This window comes from Pongo abelii, chromosome 11 (assembly GCF_028885655.2).
Source record: "Pongo abelii isolate AG06213 chromosome 11, NHGRI_mPonAbe1-v2.0_pri, whole genome shotgun sequence".
NCBI classification, from domain to species: domain Eukaryota; kingdom Metazoa; phylum Chordata; class Mammalia; order Primates; family Hominidae; genus Pongo; species Pongo abelii.
This window is the reverse complement of record NC_071996.2, coordinates 103,703,596-103,723,366: the sequence shown is the minus strand read 5'-3', so window position 1 is coordinate 103,723,366 and position 19,771 is coordinate 103,703,596. Positions and strand designations below refer to the sequence as shown.

Here is a 19,771-nt window from a genome sequence, read left to right as displayed (position 1 = left end):
CTGGTACAAGAGGAGAAATTCTATGAGTCTTTGAAGCAAGACAGACAGAAAGAGGGAGAGAGGGAGAGGGTGTGTGTGTGTGCGAGTGTGTGTGTGTGTGTGTGTGTGTATCTCTTAGAGCATCCCTTGAAAGCATAAGGATGCTCTTAAACTATCTAAAAAGCAAGACCAAGCCAGCTCTGTGGCACAATGGATAGCACATTGGACTTCTAAAAGGCAAGACCTAGCTGAGTAAAAGACATAAAAAAAGTGGCCACTACCTGTCCTGGGTAGTGCTTGTTAGCAGATTACAGATGTCTATGAAATCTTTCAAGAATGTCATATCTTGGCATTTCTCATAAGAAGTCAGAATTGCTGGTTGTGCCAACAGTCTACATGAAAGCCCCCTTCAGAGCATGTTTCTTTCTTCAAGTAGTTTCTTTCCTGATTCCATTTAAAAGGGCCAGGGAAATAAAGACAGGCCACCAGTTTTCCATGGCAGCAACCAGACCACCAAGGCAATTGTGGGGATTCTATTTTCTTCTGATAATCCAGGGAAATCACCCTTAGGCCAAATGCACGGTGCTACCACTCACTCAGCTCTCCTCAGATAGATGGCATCTGTGGAATTTAGGTGCATCCTAAGTGCAACTTGAAGACCTTTCCAACCGGTACTGACCTTATGATCCCCCGTCAAGCAGTCTATTTCAACCTCAGAACAGGCAGCTCCGTAAACGAAGTATTCGAAGGGATGGCCTTCACCTTTCTCCCAGTTCATGTCTGACTCATAACCTCTGGAGGAAACAGTGAGTGTTGTTAAGTGATCAAGTCCATGATGACCAAACGGACCCATGAGGATTTATGCAAGCCACAGGAATATACCTGTACAATGATATGCCAGCACCTAATGTATGTGCGATAAATGTGTTGAATAAATAAGTATTTAGTTTTTTCTTTTAAAACTTGCTTTGTCTGATAAAACCATGTAACTGCTCCTGACTGGTGCCTCCTTACTCCTGGAGGTTAGCTTCTTACTTCATGAATGTCCATCTTACTGCTTTTGGCTAATATTGGATCATCAGATTTGGGGAACTCAACCTTCATTTTACACCAAACGCTATTTCAAAGGTGCATGCTTGCCTGCTTTATCTATCTTTGTGGCTCCAGAATTTGCCCCTCTGTATGAAGGATCAGGTCCCGTGGCTCCCATTCTTTGTCTCTGCTCTGGTCTCTCACCATCAAGCTCCATGGCCTGCTCTGTTCCCAACTAATCTTTAAGAACATCAAATAAATATTAATGGTAACACAGAAGCACGGGTCAGCAGTTGCAGAACTCTCTACCCTCTCTCCTCTGCTGCCCTGCAACCTGGAGGTGGCCATTAAAAATGCTTCCAATGCCTGTTCCTGACAGGCAGTCAGTGCCTAGGTCCCACACCAATGGCAAAGTGATCAAACCAGGTAAGGCTCTACATCACCCTGCTCTCAGACAGCTTTCACTCTCCATTAAAATAATTTAATAAACTGTTTTCCAGATTCAGTGAGGTCCTGTTGTTTCACATCTTAATGTAACATGGTTACCGTCCAATTTTTTTTTTACCAATCCTGAAGGTGTAAAATGGTACCCATCTTATGGGTTTAATTTGCATTCTTCTACCTTTGTTTCTTAAGAGATAGATTGTGTTTTCAACAAAAAGTCAATCACTGCCGAGTATTCCAAGTACTAACCACAGAGAGCCTTATAATACCACCCACTATGATTAGAATCATCAGTTCAGCTGAATTTTGTGTGCCTAGTTTTCCTAACAGAAGTCTTTCTGGATACTAGCAGTTAAATGTTCTTTATAACCACAATCATGGATTAACTAGCAGTTAAATGTTCTTTATAACCATGGGTAAATAGAAGGTAGAAAGTCAACGTTTGCCAAAATTGCAAGGGAACTGAAACTCTTCCTCAAGATACCACTGTTCTTCTCCATAGCATGTGATCAGAGGGAGTATTTACCTGAAGTATCCAACAGCTGAAAGGCTGATGCTTTCATCAAAAGCAGTCTGTGCCTGTGAAGGAAGAGCATAGCATGATGCAACAAGGATGCCCAAAGAAAGAATCACTCAAGACTTCAATTTTAATTTTACCCTGTGTGTTAAATGAAACTATCAGCAATAGTAACTAGGAAGGACCCAGATTAATCCATTCCTTTTGGCTTTCTCCATTTCCACAGGCATTTGTAGTTCACAGCTTGTAGCTGTTTGTTCAGCACCTATGATCGTAATAAATGCTCGTTGTGGTATGCTACAGGCTGGACTAAAGTCATCAACACATGTTCCACTTAGGAAGAAATTCACTCAGTCATCTGCAGAAAATTTCCAATTAAGATGGGACATTTTAGTAAACAATGGTTGGTTGGCTGCTTAATTTTAATATCAGGCTTCTGCTAGTCTATAGAGTAAGTGTTCGTTTTATAATTCATATTTATGGGAACTGTCAATCCTTTCTGGGCACATTTGTTTCAGGTGAGGGGAATAATTTTGCTAAATTGTACCATTTACACCAAAACTCTGCAGTGCACAGAGCTGACTACTATGCAGAAAAATCAGGGTTAGGTCCAAGTCCCTAAGGCTAAGAATGAAGGTCAGAAGCACATCAATCATTAGCAAAGAAAGTGGGCTGAATGGCTGCATCTCATGGTGGTGGAGGACTACTCTCCACGCTGCACCTCTTCCAGCTTTCTCCAGCCACACTGACTCAGCCTTTCTGGGCTCAGGCAGCACGGGGCAGAGGACAGAAACAAATATGCCCAGGAAGTATAGACAGACCCCATAAATATGAATTATAAAATGAGTCCTTACTCCATGGAATAGCAGAAACCATTTCTAAGTGGGATCCTCAAATGTTATTTCCCCCAGACCTGTATTCGTAAGGTTGCAAAAACTGACGTGACACACACTCCCAGCTTTTAGGGATATTTGTTCCACAACATCTGGTAGTTGATAACCTATTACTTTGAAAAGTTTGTTAGCTGACTTTAGAATGTGAATTCTTTTCCAACTAGATTATAAGCAGATCAAAGGAAGCAGTTGAATATTTCCATTCCATTGAGTACCTATTACTGGATGAACATATACCCACTGGCTTGGTTTCCTATTTTTAAATGAGTGCTTATATGATTTTTACTTTTACAGAGTGGTTCTAGTATTGTTTTTCTATTTTAGGAACAGTAGAACCCAAAGAAGGAGAAAAAACAGATGTGCAGTTATTATCCAGACAACCCCTAGGCTCCATAGGATGAAACATTAATTAATTCTGGATTAAAACAGGAGTTCTGGCAGAAGAACCATCTTTTTCTCTAACAGAAAATTTTCCCAGATGTAAGAGTTCCTCCACCACATTGTGATAGGATTTCCACATGCTAAGAGCCAAAGGGCCTTTTATTTATCATTACGCAATGGTGGTACCTTTGCAAATGCCCTTTCTACAGATTTTAATTAATGCATATTGCTCTTGCTCTCCTCCCACTCCTTTTTCTTCTAAAATAAAATACAGAGAACCATTGATTCTCACCCAGTCTTTCCAAGTTCCTTTAGGATTCTTGCTGATGATGGGTTCGAGGCGTTTTAGAAGAGTTTGACAGGCGTCCTAGAGATTATTTTTAAATTAAAATTATGCTCCCAATTTCATGCAAACACCAAATTCAAAACAACATAATATGTACCATTCCATAGGCTTCTCTAAGAGGGAACATGGAAAAATAAGACACCAACCCTGTATGAAGGTGATATGAAAGGTTTCATATGAGTGTGTGCACGTGTGTGTGTGTGTGTGTGTGTGTGCGCACGTGTGTGTGAGTGAGTGAACTGGCCTTGTAAGCCATGCTAAAAAGTCAAGACTTAATAAAAAACCTCTTGGAAAACCACCAGCCATTGCTTTCAGACATGGCATGGCCACATTTATCTTGTGAGAAAATTCACTTCGGCAGCAGAAAGCTAGAGAAAAAGGCGATGAAGTTGTGGTGGAGAGACAGAAGTCCTGCGTCGGCCCTGGGCAGAGGCAGGAGTCTGTCTTAAAGTGATACTAACATAACATGGAAGCAGAAAGACAGAGACATTTTTGAGTAGACTTGAAAGGACTTGCTGATTAGAAAAATGTCAGGAGTGAGGAGAAAAAGAGGTGGCATTTCCAGCACAGGAGAACCACTGGGTGCTGTACCATTGACTGAGGCCAAGATGGGGAAGGAGATATGAGTTGGATTAACTCTCAGCATCTTTGGAGCTCCACCCACCCACGTATTTGGCCCTGAGAGAGTTAATGATTTGGATGCCACTGCAGTGACTGTTACCTTTACTGCCAGCCCGTTGAGATCTGCCACCACAGAACCTCCAGAGATATTTGCATTAGGGACGGTTTCTGTGCTTGTTCCACGCAGGTGGACATTCGACATTGGCATTCTTAATTCACGGCTGACCACCTGGATTTTAAGAGACAGTTTCCTTTTAAACACTTTGATTAGTCACAGACCTGTGCACATGCCCACATGGTAACACATGTGTGATACCCTCATACCCATGACAGGGACAAGGGAGCAGAACCACAAATTCCTCCAGCCACGAAAAGTTTCTCATTTCTAAAAATCCTATAGCTAGTCTGGACTCCTAGTCCTGAACACATTTTCTTTTTCTTCGACTTTCTGGTGATAGTGTCAGAAAGAAGAGGTGAGGCCCCAGGCCAAGGCAGGAAGGAATGCTTCATTCTTGTTTTTATAATCATGATATTGACATCTTTGAGGCTTCTCCTACGACCATACTCTGCAAAATTCTAGCAGAACCTTATCAATGATAGGAAATGTCTATCTCCCTATCCACATTTCTGGAGTTGCCCCAGGGAAAGAGTGCTTCCTAGGAGAAAGGACAATGGCCTTGGAAAAGCAGCGGCATGAACATGTGGGTCACAGGAGATGGCGCCAGTGCCACATGCCAACACAAGGACTTAGCTGGCTGCTTTATTCTTTATTTTTAGCGCTAGAGAGCAAGATCATATTGTTTACTTTAGTTGATCCCAAACTCGCCTCTCTCCTGCTAGCAGCATGGCTTGAAAGCGCTTGCCCACAGCTTCTACAAGGACACAGGCATATGGAGCCCTTCCATGAGGTCTGGCTCTCAGATCATCCACACAGAGTGCAACAGGCTTAGAATATCAAAGTCTCTGGTGATCCAATAAGGAAAACACTGAAATCTTACCCTCCAATGGGGAAAGTCAATTCTTAAGTGACTGAGAGAAAATATGTATTTAACATCTTTATACTCAGAAAAATGTAAATGAAAGCAATAATGAGATACTTTCATTCACTTATCAAATTATCTACAAATTTTCAACAATCCATAACATTCACTGTTGGTTAGGGGTGTCATGAGAGGGATACTTTCTGGAAAACAATTTGATAATATGTGTCAAACAATTTAAAATAGTCACACCTGTGACCCAGTAATTCTATTCCCAGAAGTCTATTTTAAGAAACAATCAATGATTTGATCTCAGATTAGTGTACAAAAATATTCACTGAAGTATTCAAACAACTGGGGGATGATTAAATAAATCATATATATATCCACATACAGCCATGAAAATTCATGATTGTAAAGACTGCTTAATGACAGGAGAAAGTGTTCACGCTATATAAAGTGGGTGGAAAAACAGAATACAAAATTAAACAAAAGCGTGTTGGTGACTTTTTGCAAAAGAAAAAAAGACAAGATGTAAAGACTCCCAAATAATGATTATTCTATGTGGTGAAACTGTGTAGGGTCTTTGTTTTTAAAAATGTTCTGCTGCTTCAAAATGTTTTATAATCTATAATGTTACTATTATAATTAACAAAAGAGAAACAGTAGCTTAAAATTAATCTAAAATAAGACAGCCAAAAGCAAACAGATAAAGTTTGACTGTAAATATCAAAGGTGATTTATATTAGCAATTGTTTGGAGCCTGTAATACAAAAAGGGCAAGAAATAATCTAAATACATCAGAATTTACACATTATCTTATTGCCCAAAAAAATTCAGAAAGGACAACTCAACTGTCACTATATCCAAAGGAAAGCAGCAAATAAACATATAATTTTCTTTAGCAATAAAACAACTCGAGACTCTTCTGCCACATTCTTTTAAGGGTTTAGTTGCAAAATTAGTTTGTTTACCCAGTTTCTGCTAATCATTTAACAGCGTAAACTGTCAAAGCTCAAATCTCCTATCCTTTATTTTTTATTTATTTTTACTTTTTGAGACAGGGTCTTGCTCTGCCACCCAGGCTGGAGTACATTGGTGCAATTGGCTCACTGGGGCTTCGACCTCCCAGGCTCAAGCAATCCTCCCACCTCAGCCTCCCAAGTAGGTGGGAAAACAGGCTCATGCCACCATGCCCTGCTAATTAAAAAAATATATATATATATTTTTTTTGTAGAGATGGAATCTCCCTATGTTCCCTGGGCTGGTCTCGAACTCCTTCACTTAAGCAATCCTCTCACCCCAGCCTCCCAAAATGCTGGGATTACAGGCATGAGCCACCTCACCCAGCTTCCTATCCTGTATTTTGTAACAGAAAATATCTATTCATAGTTTTTCTCTCATGAACAGATCTATAAGCACACACCCAACTCAATCTAGTTATTTGCATTCTTACCTGAATCATTTTAGTGTGGACCCCCTGCCCCATTTCAATTCCACCGTGAGTGACCAGCACAGAGCCGTCAAGATAAATGTGAACCAAGGCAGCAGCCTGAGCAGAAAAGACGAAAACTGTTTCTGTGATCTTTTTGATATTATCACATATCGTGTCAATTAAAACATTTTCCTTGGAAATATTTCCCTCCAAGAATCCCACACCCCCCAGGGTGGAGCAACATTTTAGGTTTCTTTTTGGGGTGGGGGAAACCGGGGCGGGGACTCTATTTAAAAATGCAAAGTAAAGTACAGACAGGTAGAAGGAGAGAGTGAATAATTGTGTGCACACATATTCTCATAGTTGTAGGCATGTCACAGAAAAATGAAAATGGAAATCCATTTTCTTATAATCCCATATAAGATGAGATAGATAGACATTAAATATTTTTTGCTGCAAAATGACTAAGCTCACCCTAAATCATCTTGGCACAGAACTACAGAGCTCTGGAGTTAGACAAGAACTTGGAAGTAATCTTATCTAACTGGATAGCTCCCCACAGGGATCCAGAAAGAACCAGACTGCTAACAGCATTAAAGGCTCTTATAATCAGAAACATCCAGTCTCTAAGCTAAACATGTTTTTATAATTAACAAGAATGTGCCTTCTTGCATATCTGCCTGTGCTAAACTAGAATATGGGGATATCCCAGAAAATCACAGCAGGAAACAAGGATGGCTTCTTCCCTTTGGCTCTCCAATGTAAGAGCAACATCAGCAACAATGGTCCTAGAGCAGATGTCTCTCAGTGGTTGCACTGTGGTCCAGGAAAGCCTGCAAGGCAACCTTTACAGTTTTTCAGCAGGGAAGGGCTGACTGCATGGGTGTGGTCTGGGTCAGCTAGGTTTCTTAACATCTAATTTTTTATGCAGAGTGACATAATAATCTAGGATTTGTAATGTCAAGGTCTTCAGAAAATTCTGATAATAAGCCAATGTCAACTTAATAAACCAAAAATTTTCGTAAGCCTTAGTTGCTCACTTAGATTATTTGTAAGCAACCCTGGTCATAAGTGAAGGTTGATGGAACTGCATGTTAATCACCAGATAAACCCAAGAAAAAGACAGCATTTCCAGATCAATTCTCGCCCATCAGAAGGGCCTTCCAAGCTGCCTGGGGACCGTGGACCACGCTTGGAGAACTGTCTCTTTATTTGTATCCAAAGGTTCACATTACCCCTGTGAATGACAACCAGAAACCTCTATCATTCCAAATAAGGCAAGTTTGACAGTGAAAATGTACTCCATTTATTTGGTCAGCAGGGGTAAACCAGGGATGTACTGGGCAAATGGGGACATCAGGATACCCTTTCTCTGAGGACAAAGGCACATATGTCTACAGTCCAAAGGAGAACCTTAGACTCTTGAGGAAGGCATAGTAGCCACGATAATGACACCCAAGGACCTTGGGAAGATGCAATAGAGTGTTTTTTACTGTTTATTGACTCATGACTCCTGGAAACATCATCTTTTGCTCCTGGACATTCATCCTCAAAATAATAAAGGTAAGGAATAGTTTTCCTCTACAGAGAGCCCAGGGCTGGCTGCCTGGGGGCCATGCATCAGATGTCAGGTGATGCCAGCTGCAACAATAGCTCCTGGGCCCCATTCCATGGCACTTCATTGTGCTTTGCCTGAATATGAGCCCCCTTAAAGGAAGGATCACGTCCTAAGGAATCTCTTGGAGTGCAACATAGCAACACACATGTGGTAGGTGCTCAGTAAATGTTTGGTAAGTAAATTTGCAGTAGCATAGCCACGCAATCTGTTTCTTAATCTTGTAGACTCCATATTTGGCCTCCTTGGCTCTGCAAAGTGTGCATGCAATTCATAGTTGGACTTGGCCCATGTGATTAAGCCACAATTATAGTGGATTGTACTTTTCCTACATTGTGTGACCCTGCTGGTGATAGCATTCAGCCTGTATGTCCAAGACAGCATGTCTATCAGATATCACTCAGTCATTTGTTCCATGTGGTGCTGCAATCTCCTTGGGCCATTTAAAATGTCAAATTTGGTTTAGTTAAGTGGCACCACTGTACAGCTCACTGTTAGTGCCACAAAAGATAATTCTGCAAAGCTTCATCTATAAAACAGGCACAACTGGAGAGCTGGAGCACATGGTCCTCCAATATAAGTAGAGGACCTAGTTGGGGAAATTTAAATCTTCAAACAACTACTACTGGTATCGATGAGAAGTCAGCTTCAAACCCGCAGATTCCCCAAATGTTTCAGCCATTCAGACATTTGAGTTCCTACTCTGTGCCAAGTGCCATAGTAAGGCATTGGACACACAGAGGTTGGTTAGGTCCTGTCTGTGCCATTCAGTGTTCACACTGCAGGAAGTGAGTACACTGATATTGCAGGTTCAGCTCCAAACCACAACAATAAAGCAAATCACACAATTTTCATTGTTTCCCAGTGCATATAAGTGATGCTTATGCTACACTGTACTCTATTAAGTGTTCAATAGCATTGTGTCTAAAAAGATTGTACATACTTTAGTTTTAAAATACTTTGTTAAAAATGCTAACAATCATCTGAACCTTCAGAGAGTCAGAATCTTTTTGCTGGTGGAGGGTCTTGTCTCAATGTTGATGGCTGCTGACTAACCAGGGTGGTGGTTGCTGAAGATTGAGGAGGTAGTTGTAACAATTTCTTTTCTGTTTTTTGTTTGTTTGTTTGTTTTTGAGACAGGGTCTCATTGTGTCACCCAGGCTGGAGTGCAGTGCCTTCCTTACTAAGCTTAATCATTTCCAGCATTTGATGTCAAGTGAGACTTGTGACTCTTTTTTTCACTTGAACACTTAGAGGCCATTGCAGGGTTATTAAATGACCTAATTTCAATATCATCATGTCTCATGGAATAGGGAGGCCTAAGGAGATAAGGAGAGGGAGAGAAATGGGGGAAGAATGCTCCTCTGTTTGTGGAGCAGTCAGAACACACAAAACATTTATCAAGTTCGCTGTCTTATATGGATGTGGTTCATGGTGCTCCAAAACAATTACAACAGTAAAATCAAAGATAACTGATCACAGATCACCATAATTATGAAAAAGGTTGAAACACTGTGAGAATTACCAAAAACGTGACAGAGAGACAAAGAGTGAGCACATACTGTTGGAAAAATGGCACCAATAGACTTGCTTGAAGCAAGGTTGCCACAAACTTTCAATTTGTAAAAAATGCAGCATCTAGGAAGTGCAATAAAGCAGAGTGCAGTAAAACAAGGTATGCCTGCATAACACAGGTGGGGCACGTTTGACCCCCTCAGCTGCTGGGCAGGGACTGCCTCTGCTCAGGGAGGCACTGTGGGACGATGAAGGTGGTGCTAAAGTTGAATTCTTGTTCTGCCATTTATTGGCTGGATGCCCTTGGGCAACAGAGAGAATCCCTATGGGCTTCAGTTTCCCCTTCTATGAGACAGAGAGATTCATACCTACCTGATAGAGATGAGATAGGGAATAATCAAGTGGAGATTAAAAATTCCCCAGCCCAGGTCCCTTCATGGAGAAGGCACTCAAATATCATGTTTAGTTTCTTCCTCTATTTAGTTTGTTTCAGAATGGAGTCTTTTAGCATGTGCCTTCCAAGGAGTTTGGTCTCAAACTCCTTGATTCAGCCCTAAGTAAATATTTTCCCCACAGAAGTTGGTCAGTTTCCCAGCTGGCCTTCAAGAATGAATTTGTACTGCTGGCTGTTGCCTAGTTTGTTCTCAGCTGAGCTGAATCCCACTTCAGTTCCTAACAAAAGGTGTTTTGCGGAGACCACGTGGTGCAACTAGAAAACCCAGCTTTCAGAGCCACTCAGGCCTGAGTTCTAGCCCCAGCCCTACCTCTACCAGCTGCAGGGCCTTGAGCCAGTTATTTAAACCCTCTAAGCCTATATATATATTTTTATCCCTAAAATGAGGATACAAATCTTCTAGGTTGTCCCAAGATTAAATGAAATACCTAAAAGTACTTACAACATCGTAGTGCTCAGTAATTGTCACTATTATTATTTTTTCTTTTTTTGTAGAGATGGGGCCTCACTATGTTGCTCAGGCTGGTTTCAAACTTCTGGCCTCAAGCAATCCTCCCGTCTTGGCCTCCCAAAGTGTTGGGATTACAGGCGTGAGCCACTGCACCTCGCCATATTTTTTAAATCTACTTTTTGAGAAAATTCTGATGAGGAAAATGGGTGAGACCTGGTCTATGGTGGAGGCCAGATGTAAAGTAATGGCAGCCATCAAATAGAGGCAGTGCGCCATGTGTACCCACGGCCAAACGTGAGAGGATTTCCAGAGGATCCATGAACAATGGAGGCTGTTTTTCCTGATGATCCTGACTGGTCTGCTCAAGGACAGACGGCCCCAGCTGACCTCTTTGGTAGCTGCCAGCTAATCAGTTTACCCCAAAATTCTATACCAAGACTCAGTGCTTACAAACCCTTTTCCCAGTGGTAGTTTTTTTTCTCTCTTCTTTTGTAATAACCTTGTTTTTGCTTTTATTTCTCAACCACAGTATCTTGACTGTCTCCCACATCTGAGTAAGTTGCATGCAGATGACTACATGGCTCTGTGTTAATTTTTGCCATCACAAACAGGCAAGGAATGAGAAGGCTGCAATAAGATCATCATTTGTTATAACATTTCTCTGACCTACCACCTGCCTACAATCAAAGCTGCATGCAAATGTTCTAAGGATGACACCAAAGCTCAACTAGGACAGTTAGGTGAATGGATGGATATAGGATGGGGGAAAGGACCTTCCTACCCACTTTTCCTGGCCTCTTCTGATCCCTTAACACACAACATCCACACTAATGCTCCTCTCAAAGCTCCCCTACCCTGCCATTTATTCCTATTTTGTGATCGTTCAACACAGCTGCCACGCCTTCTTCGTGGCTCCAACCAAGGAGTGAATTCTGCAAAAAGGAGTGACAATTGTGAGGGTCCTGCCAGCTTACCTGTATATACATGGATGTGTGTATGTAATAAAATAGATAATAGGGGTTCCCGACTGCCATACAAGGAGCTAGCATGTTGCAGTCCTTCACCAGCCGTTAGGGATAAGTTTTATTCATTCTTAAGAATGAATGAAGTCAAGAATGAAAAGGTGGAAACAGCAACCAAGCAAGGGGATTCCTTTAATCAATGAAAGAAATTAAACTGCAAAAGCAGATTCCCAGTCCTCCCTTTCACAGTTTTAAAAGGTACAAGGTGAATACACTTCAAAAATTCTATTTAAAAAGTGATTTATTTTTCTGAATTTAATTTATTCCAACCCACCCAGAAGGAGTGGAGCACCCAAAACCTTGAAGCTCCTCATTCCTATTTCATGGTCCAGAGATACCGAATTGCAGACACTGGAAGAGGAGTCTTGGAGGTCATCGGTCCCACCCTCCTGCTTTCCACATGAGCAGTCTGAGCCCAGAGCGAATGGACTCAGCTGCCATTTGCCAATTCCTGTTGCCAGGGCCAGGAGTAAACCTCAGTCTCCCAATTTCCAGCAAGAATGTTTTTGACCAACCATGGGCATGTGAGCAGAGGAGCGCTGGTCTCCTCTGGAGTAAAGCTAGCTTAATTACTTTGACTTTGGTGGCTTTTGTGAAATTTAACAATTGGGCATTGCAACCATATGGCTAATATGACTTAAGGAGAAGTTTCCTCAACACCTCTTGCTTTGTAAGGGCTGCTTCCGGGCAGCATCCTCATGTGTGTTTGGAGAACTCACCTGACCAGCAGCACGTGAGCCAAGGCCAACAGGATACTTCAGGGGGACCATGGCCAGTCCTTTCTTCTTCCAATAATTCTCTGCATTGAATTTTTCCACAGCAACTTTCCTCAAGGAGTAGGAAGACATGGCCATACATTCTCTCCAACACTGGATCAGGTTCTTGGCATTGATCTCTTGTTTGTAGGGTGTTTGATCAATTTCCTTGTACATGTTTATGATTCGCACCTATGAAAGACAAGGAGATTAAAGCTGGGAGGGGAAACCCAGCAGACATAGGCTCATCCATTCACCATCCTCCTGGTCAAATTCTGCCCATCCTGTAAGGTCCAAGCCAAGTTCTACTTAGTCCTTGTGGAAGCCTTTCCTAATGCACAACGTTGTCCTCTTCCTCTACTCAGAGCTTCTATCAAACATGCTAGCAATTACTTATGGGCTTTCTATGCTACTCTTGTGCAACTTTAAAGGATGGAACCTTTCCCTTATCTTCCAATATAACTCAACACAGTCTGTGTACACTGTAGACTCTTAATTCTAGTTGCATTTGGATATATGCTGAAAGATCATCTAGGCCACATGATTTGGATTACTCCCATGCTATGTTGCAAGATAAGACTACTCACCTCCAAAACAGGCAAACATGAAAGCTTGTTTAAATATAACCAATATCTAGGATGAAGAACAAATTAAAAGATTCTATACCAGGATGTCTGAAGCACTGAGTAGAATTCTTCCTGTATTCCCAGAATTGGTGACTAAGACCCAAAGCTGAGAATAAAAGGTGCCAAGTATGTCACATTCTCAGCTGAGAAAACTCTTAGCACTTGTGGCCAGCCCCCCTCCCTAGGCTGACAGAGCCATCACAGACAAACTTTCCCCACCCTCCTAAGCAAATGATCAGATCATTGTAAGGGAAACACTGGAAATTAATAAGCCATCCCATTTGGAGGAAAGTGGTATTTTTAAGAGGCTGTTCCCTGCTCTAACTTCCCTGGGGATGAAGGGAAGGATGTAATTCTCCTCCTTAGTGCTACCAAATGTGGCAGAACATCAGGAGAGAGTTTAGTGGGATGGCCAGGAAGGGAGGGGCAAGGCCTCCCACACGTTCAAGAGAAGCAAAGAAAGTGGCTACTGTTGGGTGAAAGCTGGTAGATGAATTGGGACCTGGGGCCTTCTAAAGACTGCTGGGGCATGAGCAGAGAGGTGTGGTCACCAGTGGAATGCTGTGCCAGCCACCCGCTGAAGGTCCAAGGACTGCCAGTTTCTGGAAGAGCTGGCAGAAATGGAGCCATAGACAATGTACTTGAAAAGTGACATCTGTCCAAAGGGAGGACTGTGAGCTTGCTGGGAGAAGTCTCAGAGGGAGAAACTGGCTGTTTTCCCTGGTCCTTCTTCTCTTCCTCCTTGCACCAGCATCACAGCAGAAGGCACAGGGGAGGAGAAGGGGCTGAGAGAGAGGTCATCCCATCTCCCCACACTAATTCCATTCCAGGATCTGGGAAGAGAGCCAGGGAGGGGAAGGTCCTTGTTAATAAACAAAGTTGGGGCTGAGACTGAAAGAACCAAAAGGAGAAATTGGATCATCATGGTGGATGGGAGGCAGCACTAGATTGCAGCTCTGGACAGAGCAGCTTGCAGAAGTTCGCCAAATTTTAGCTCCAGATCAACTGCAAGAACAAAGCAATAATCCTGAGAGGACCCACAAACTCTCTGAAGGAAGCTGACTACTCCTGTCCAGGAGACACCCCAAATACTGTGAGTGCCCCAGCTGTGGAAGGGGGAAGGGAGATCCTCCTCTCCCGGACACACCCCCCCACTGGAGAAGCTGAAGGTCTGTTTGCAGGAGAAGATTCCGACTTTACCTGGAGTTGAGCCAATTTAGAGAGCTGAGCAAAATGCAGGGGTAGAGGAAGCAGCAGAGAGGCCCTAGGAGCTTGCTGTGTCCCCTAGCAGGCCAGGCCATTCCTGCCTAACAACACAGGGATCCATGGTGAGGGCGGAGGGGGTGGGGGACCAGAGGAGTAGGGGGTGAAACTCCACAGGGAGAAAGAAATCTCTAGCTGAACTTTGTAACAATTTGAATGGGGCAAGAAGCCTCCTGGCCAGAGCTTGGTGGGAGGGCACAAATCTGGTGTGCAGACTCCACAGGTGGGGGAAAAACTAAGCCCTTTTCTCTTGCAGCTAGGGGTGTAGTACAGGGCAAGTTTTCAAGCCCATCACACCCTCTGCCTGGAAACAGACTCAGGGCTGTTAGGGGGTACACGCTGGGAGTGAGACCAACCCTTCAGTTTGTATGGGAGCTGGGTGAGGCCTGTGACTGCTGGCTTTCCCCTACTTCCCTAACAACCTGCATGACTCAGCAGAGGCAGCCATAATCCTCCTAGGTACACAACTCCAGTGACTTGGGAATCTCAAACCCATCCCCCACAGCAGCCACAGCAAGACCACCGAAGGACAGTCTGAGCTCAGACACGCCTAGCCCTGCCCCCTTCTGATGGTCCTTCCCTATTCACCCTGGTAGTGGAAGACAAAGGACATTTAATTTTGGGAATTCTAGGCCCTGCCCACTGCCAATCCCTCTCCACACTACTACAGCTGATGCTTTCTGGAAAGCGCCACCTCCTGGTAGGAGGCCAACCAGCACAAAAATAGAGCATAAACCACCAAAGCTAAGGACCCTCATGGAGTCCACTGCACCCTCCATCACCTCCACCAGAACAGGCACTGGTATCCATGGCTGAGAGACCCATAGATGGTTCACGTCAGAGGACTCTGTGCAGACAACCCTCAGTACCAGCCCAGAGCTGGGTAGACTTGCTGGGTGGCTAGACCCAGAAGAAAGACAACAATCACTTCAGTTCAGCTCACAGGAAGCCACATCCATATGGAAAGGGGGAGAGCACTACATCAAGGGAACATTCCATGGGACAAAAGAATCTGAACAACAGTCTTCAGCCCCAAACTTTCCCTCTGACAGAGCCTACCCAAATGAGATGGAACCAGAAAACCAACCCTGGTAACATGACAAAACAAGGCTCTTCAACACCCCCAAAAAATCACACTAGTTCACCAGCAATGGATCTAAACCAAGAAGAAATCTCTGATTTACCTGAAAAAGAATTCAGGAGGTTAGTTATTAAACTGATTAGGGAGGAACAAGAGAAAGGCAAAGCCCAATTCAAAGAAATTTTTAAAAAGTTACAAGAAGTGAGGCAGAAATATTCAAGGAAATGGACAGCTTAAAGAAAAAACGATAAAAAATTCAGGAAACTTTGGATACACTTTTAGAAATGCAAAATGCTCTGGAAAGTTTCAGTAATAGAATTGAACAAGTAGAAGAAAGAAATTCAGAGCTCAAAGACAAGGTCTTTGAATTAACCCAATCCAACAAAGACAAGGAGAAAAGAATAGAAAATAGGAACAAAATCTCCAAGAAGTCTGGGATTATGTTAAACAACCAAACTTAAGAATAATCAGTGTTGCTGAGGAAGAAGATAATTCTAAAAGCTTGGAAAACATATTCAGCGGGATAATCAAGGAAAACTTCCCCAGCCTTGCTAGAGACCTAGACATCAAATACAAGAAGCACAAAGAACACCTGGAAAATTCATTGCAAAAAGATCTTCACCTAGGCACATTGTCATCAGGTTGTCCAAAGTTAAGATGAAGGAAAGACTCTTAAGAGCTGTGAGACAGAAGAAACAGGTTACCTATAAAGGAAAACTTACATGATTAACAGCAGATTTCTCAGCAGAAACCCTACAAGCTAGAAAGGATTGTTCCCTATCTTCAGCCTCCTCAAACAAAACAATTATCAGCCAAGAATTTTGTATCCAGTGAAACTAAGCATCACATATGAAGGAAAGATACAGTTGCTTTCAGACAAACAAATGCTGAGAGAATTCACCATTACCAAGCCACCACTATAAGAACTGCTAAAAGGAGCTCTAAATCTTGAAACAAATCCTGGAAACACATCAAAACAGAACTTCTTTAAAGCATAAGTCACATAGGACCTATAAAACATAAATACATGTTAAAAAGCAAAAACAAACAAAAAAACAACAAAGTACACAGGCAACAAAAAGCATGGCAAATGCAATGGTACCTCACATTTCAATACTAACATTGAATATAAATAGTCTAAATTCTCCACTTAAAAGATACAGAACCACAGAATAGATAAGAACTCACCAACGAACTATCTGTTGCCTTCAGAAGACTCACCTAACACATAAGGACTCACATAAACTTAAAGTAAAGAAGTGGAAAAAGGCAATTCATGCAAATGGACCCCAAAAGCGAGCAGGAGTAGCTATTCTTATATCAGACAAAACAAATTTTAAAGCAACAGAGTTAAAAGAGATAAAGAGGGGCATTATACAATGGTAAAAGGCCTTGTACAACTGGAAAATATCACAATCTTAAACATATACACACCTAACACTGGAGGTCCCAAATTTATAAAACAATTACTCATAGACCTAAGAAATGAGATAGTAACACAGTAGTAGGGAACTTCAGTACTCCACTGACAGGACTAGATAGGTCATCAAGACAGAAAGTCAACAAAGAAACAATGGATTTAAACTATACCTTGGAACAAATGGACTAAACAGATACATACAGAACATTTTATCTAACAACTGCAGAATAAACATTCTATTCAACAGCACATGGAACTTTCTCCAAGATAGACCATATGATAGGCCATAAAACAAGCTCAATACATTTAAAAAAATTGAAATTATATCAAGCACTCTCTCAGACCACAGTGGAATAAAACTGGAAATCAGTTCCAAAAGGAACCTTCAGAACCATGCAAATACATGGAAATTAAATAACCTGCTCCTGAATGAGCATTGGGTCAAAAACGAAATCAAATGGAAATTAAAATATTCTTCGAGCTGAACGACAATAATGACACAACCTATCAAAATCTCTGGGATACAGCAAAGGTGGTGCTAAGAGGAAAGTTCGCAGCCCTAAGTGCCTACATCAAAAAGACTGACAGTGCACAGACTGACATTCTAAGGTCACACCTCAAGGAACTAGAGAAATAAGAACAAACCAAACCCAAACCCAGCAGAAGAAAGGAAATTACCGAGATCAGAGCAGAACTAAATGAAACTGGAAAAAAAATACAAAAGATAAATGAAACAAAAAGCTGGTTCTTTAAAAAGATAAATAAAATTGATAGACCATTAAGAAGATTAAGAAAAGAAGAGTAAAAATCCAAATAACCTCACTAAGAAACGAAACAGGAGATATTACAACTGACAACACTGAAATACCAAAGATCATTCACAGCCACTATGAGCACCTTTACGCACATAAACTAGAAAACCTGGAAGAGATGGATACATTCCTGGAAAAATACACCCTCCTAGATTAAATCAGGAAGAATTAGATACCCTTAACAGACCAATAACAAGAGCAAGATTGAAATGGTAATTTAAAAATTACCAACAATAAAAAGTCCAGGACCAGACGGATTCACAGCAGAATTCCACCATTCAAAGAATTGGTACCAATCCTTTTGACACTATTCCACAAGATAGAGAAAGAAGGAACCTTAACTAAATTCATTTTATGAAACCAGCATCACCCTAATAACAAAATCAGGAAAGCACATAACAAAAAAAGAAAACTACAGACCAATATCCTTGATGAACATAGGTGCTAAAATCTTTAACAAAATACTAGCTAACCAACTCCAACAACATATCAAAAAGATAATCCACCATGATCAAGAGGGATTCACACCAGGGATACAGGGATGGTTTAACACACACAAGTCAATAAATTTGATACACTACATAAACAGAGTTAAAAACAAATATCACATGATCATCTCAATGCAGAAAAAGCATTTGACAAAATCCAGCATCTCTTTATGATTAAAACTCTCAGCAAAATCAGCATACAAAGGACATACCTTAATGTAATAAAAGCCATCTATGACAAACACACAGCCAACATAATATTGAATGGGGAAAAGTTGAAGGCATTCAACATAATATTCAACATAATATTGAATGAGGAAAAGTTGAAGGCATTCAACGGAAACAAGACAAGGATGCCCACTCTCACCACTCTTCTTCAATATACTACTGGAAGTCCTAGCTAGAGCAATCAGATAACAGAAAGAAATAAAGGGCATCCAAATCAGTAAAGAGAAGTCAAACCGTCACTGTTTGCTGACGATATAATCGTTTACCTTGAAAACCCTAAGGACTCCTCCACAAAGCTCTTAGAACTGATAAAAGAATTCAGCAAAGTTTCCGGATACAAGACTAATGTACACAAATCAGTAGTTCTTCTATACACCAATGGCAACCAAGCAGAGAATCAAATCAAGAACTCAACCCCTTTTACAATAGTTGCAAATAATAATAATAATAATAAAACACTTAGGAATATACCTAATCAAGGAGTTGAAAGACCTCTACAAGGAAAACTACAAAACACTGCTAAAAGAAATCATAAATGACACAAACAAATGGAAACACATCCCATGCTCATGGATGGGTAGAATCAACATTGTGAAAATGGCTATACTGCTAAAAGCAATCTACAGATTCAGTGCAATCCCCTTCAAAATACCACCGTCGTTCTTCGCAGAATTAGAAAAAACAATTCTAAAGTTCATATGAAACCAAAAAACAGCCTGCATAGCCAAAGCAAGAATAAGCAAAGTGAACAAATCTGGAGGCGTCACACTACCTGATTTCAAACTATACTATAAGGCCATAGTCACCGAAACAGTGTAGTAGTGGTATAAAAATAGGCACATAGAAACCAGGGGAACAGAATAGAGAACCCAGAAATAAACCCAAATACTTACACCCAACTGATCTTCGACAAAGCAAACAAAAACATAAAGTGGGGAAAGAACATCCTTTTCGACAAATGGTGCTAGGATGGCTAGCCACATGTAATGAGAATGAAACTGGATCCTCGTCTCTGACCTTATACAAAAATTAACTCAAGATGGATTAAGGACTTAAACCTAAGACCTGAAACTATTAAAATTCTAGAAGATAACATTTGAAAACACCTTCTAGACATTGGCTTAAGCAAGGATTTCATGACCAAGAACTCAAAAGCAAATGCAATAAAAACAAAGATAAATAGCTGGGAGCTAATTAAACTAAAGAGCTTTTGCACGGTAAAAGGAACAGTCAGCAGAGTAAACAGACAACCCACAGAGTGGGAGAAAATCTTCACAATCTATACATCTGACAAAGGACTAATATCCAGAACCTACAAGAAACTCAAACAAATCTGTAAGAAAAAAACAAATGATCCCATCAAAAAGTGGGCTAAGGACATGAATAGACAATTCACAAAAGAAGATATACAAA

The 19,771-nt window shown here is 41.4% G+C and overlaps 1 protein-coding gene across 2 annotated transcripts in view; it reads right to left on the bottom strand.

The window, feature by feature from the left end:
* The window catches only part of AOX1 (aldehyde oxidase 1), a 91,580-nt gene that overhangs the window by 7,847 nt on the left and 63,962 nt on the right, over positions 1–19,771 (bottom strand). For both annotated transcript variants that reach the window (XM_024243048.2, NM_001132268.1), the window contains 6 exon segments: positions 12,405–12,632; positions 6,650–6,745; positions 4,314–4,442; positions 3,539–3,613; positions 1,982–2,034; positions 659–773 (listed from right to left, as the gene is read on the bottom strand). In XM_024243048.2, the coding sequence (XP_024098816.2) occupies positions 659–773; positions 1,982–2,034; positions 3,539–3,613; positions 4,314–4,442; positions 6,650–6,745; positions 12,405–12,632 (696 nt within the window).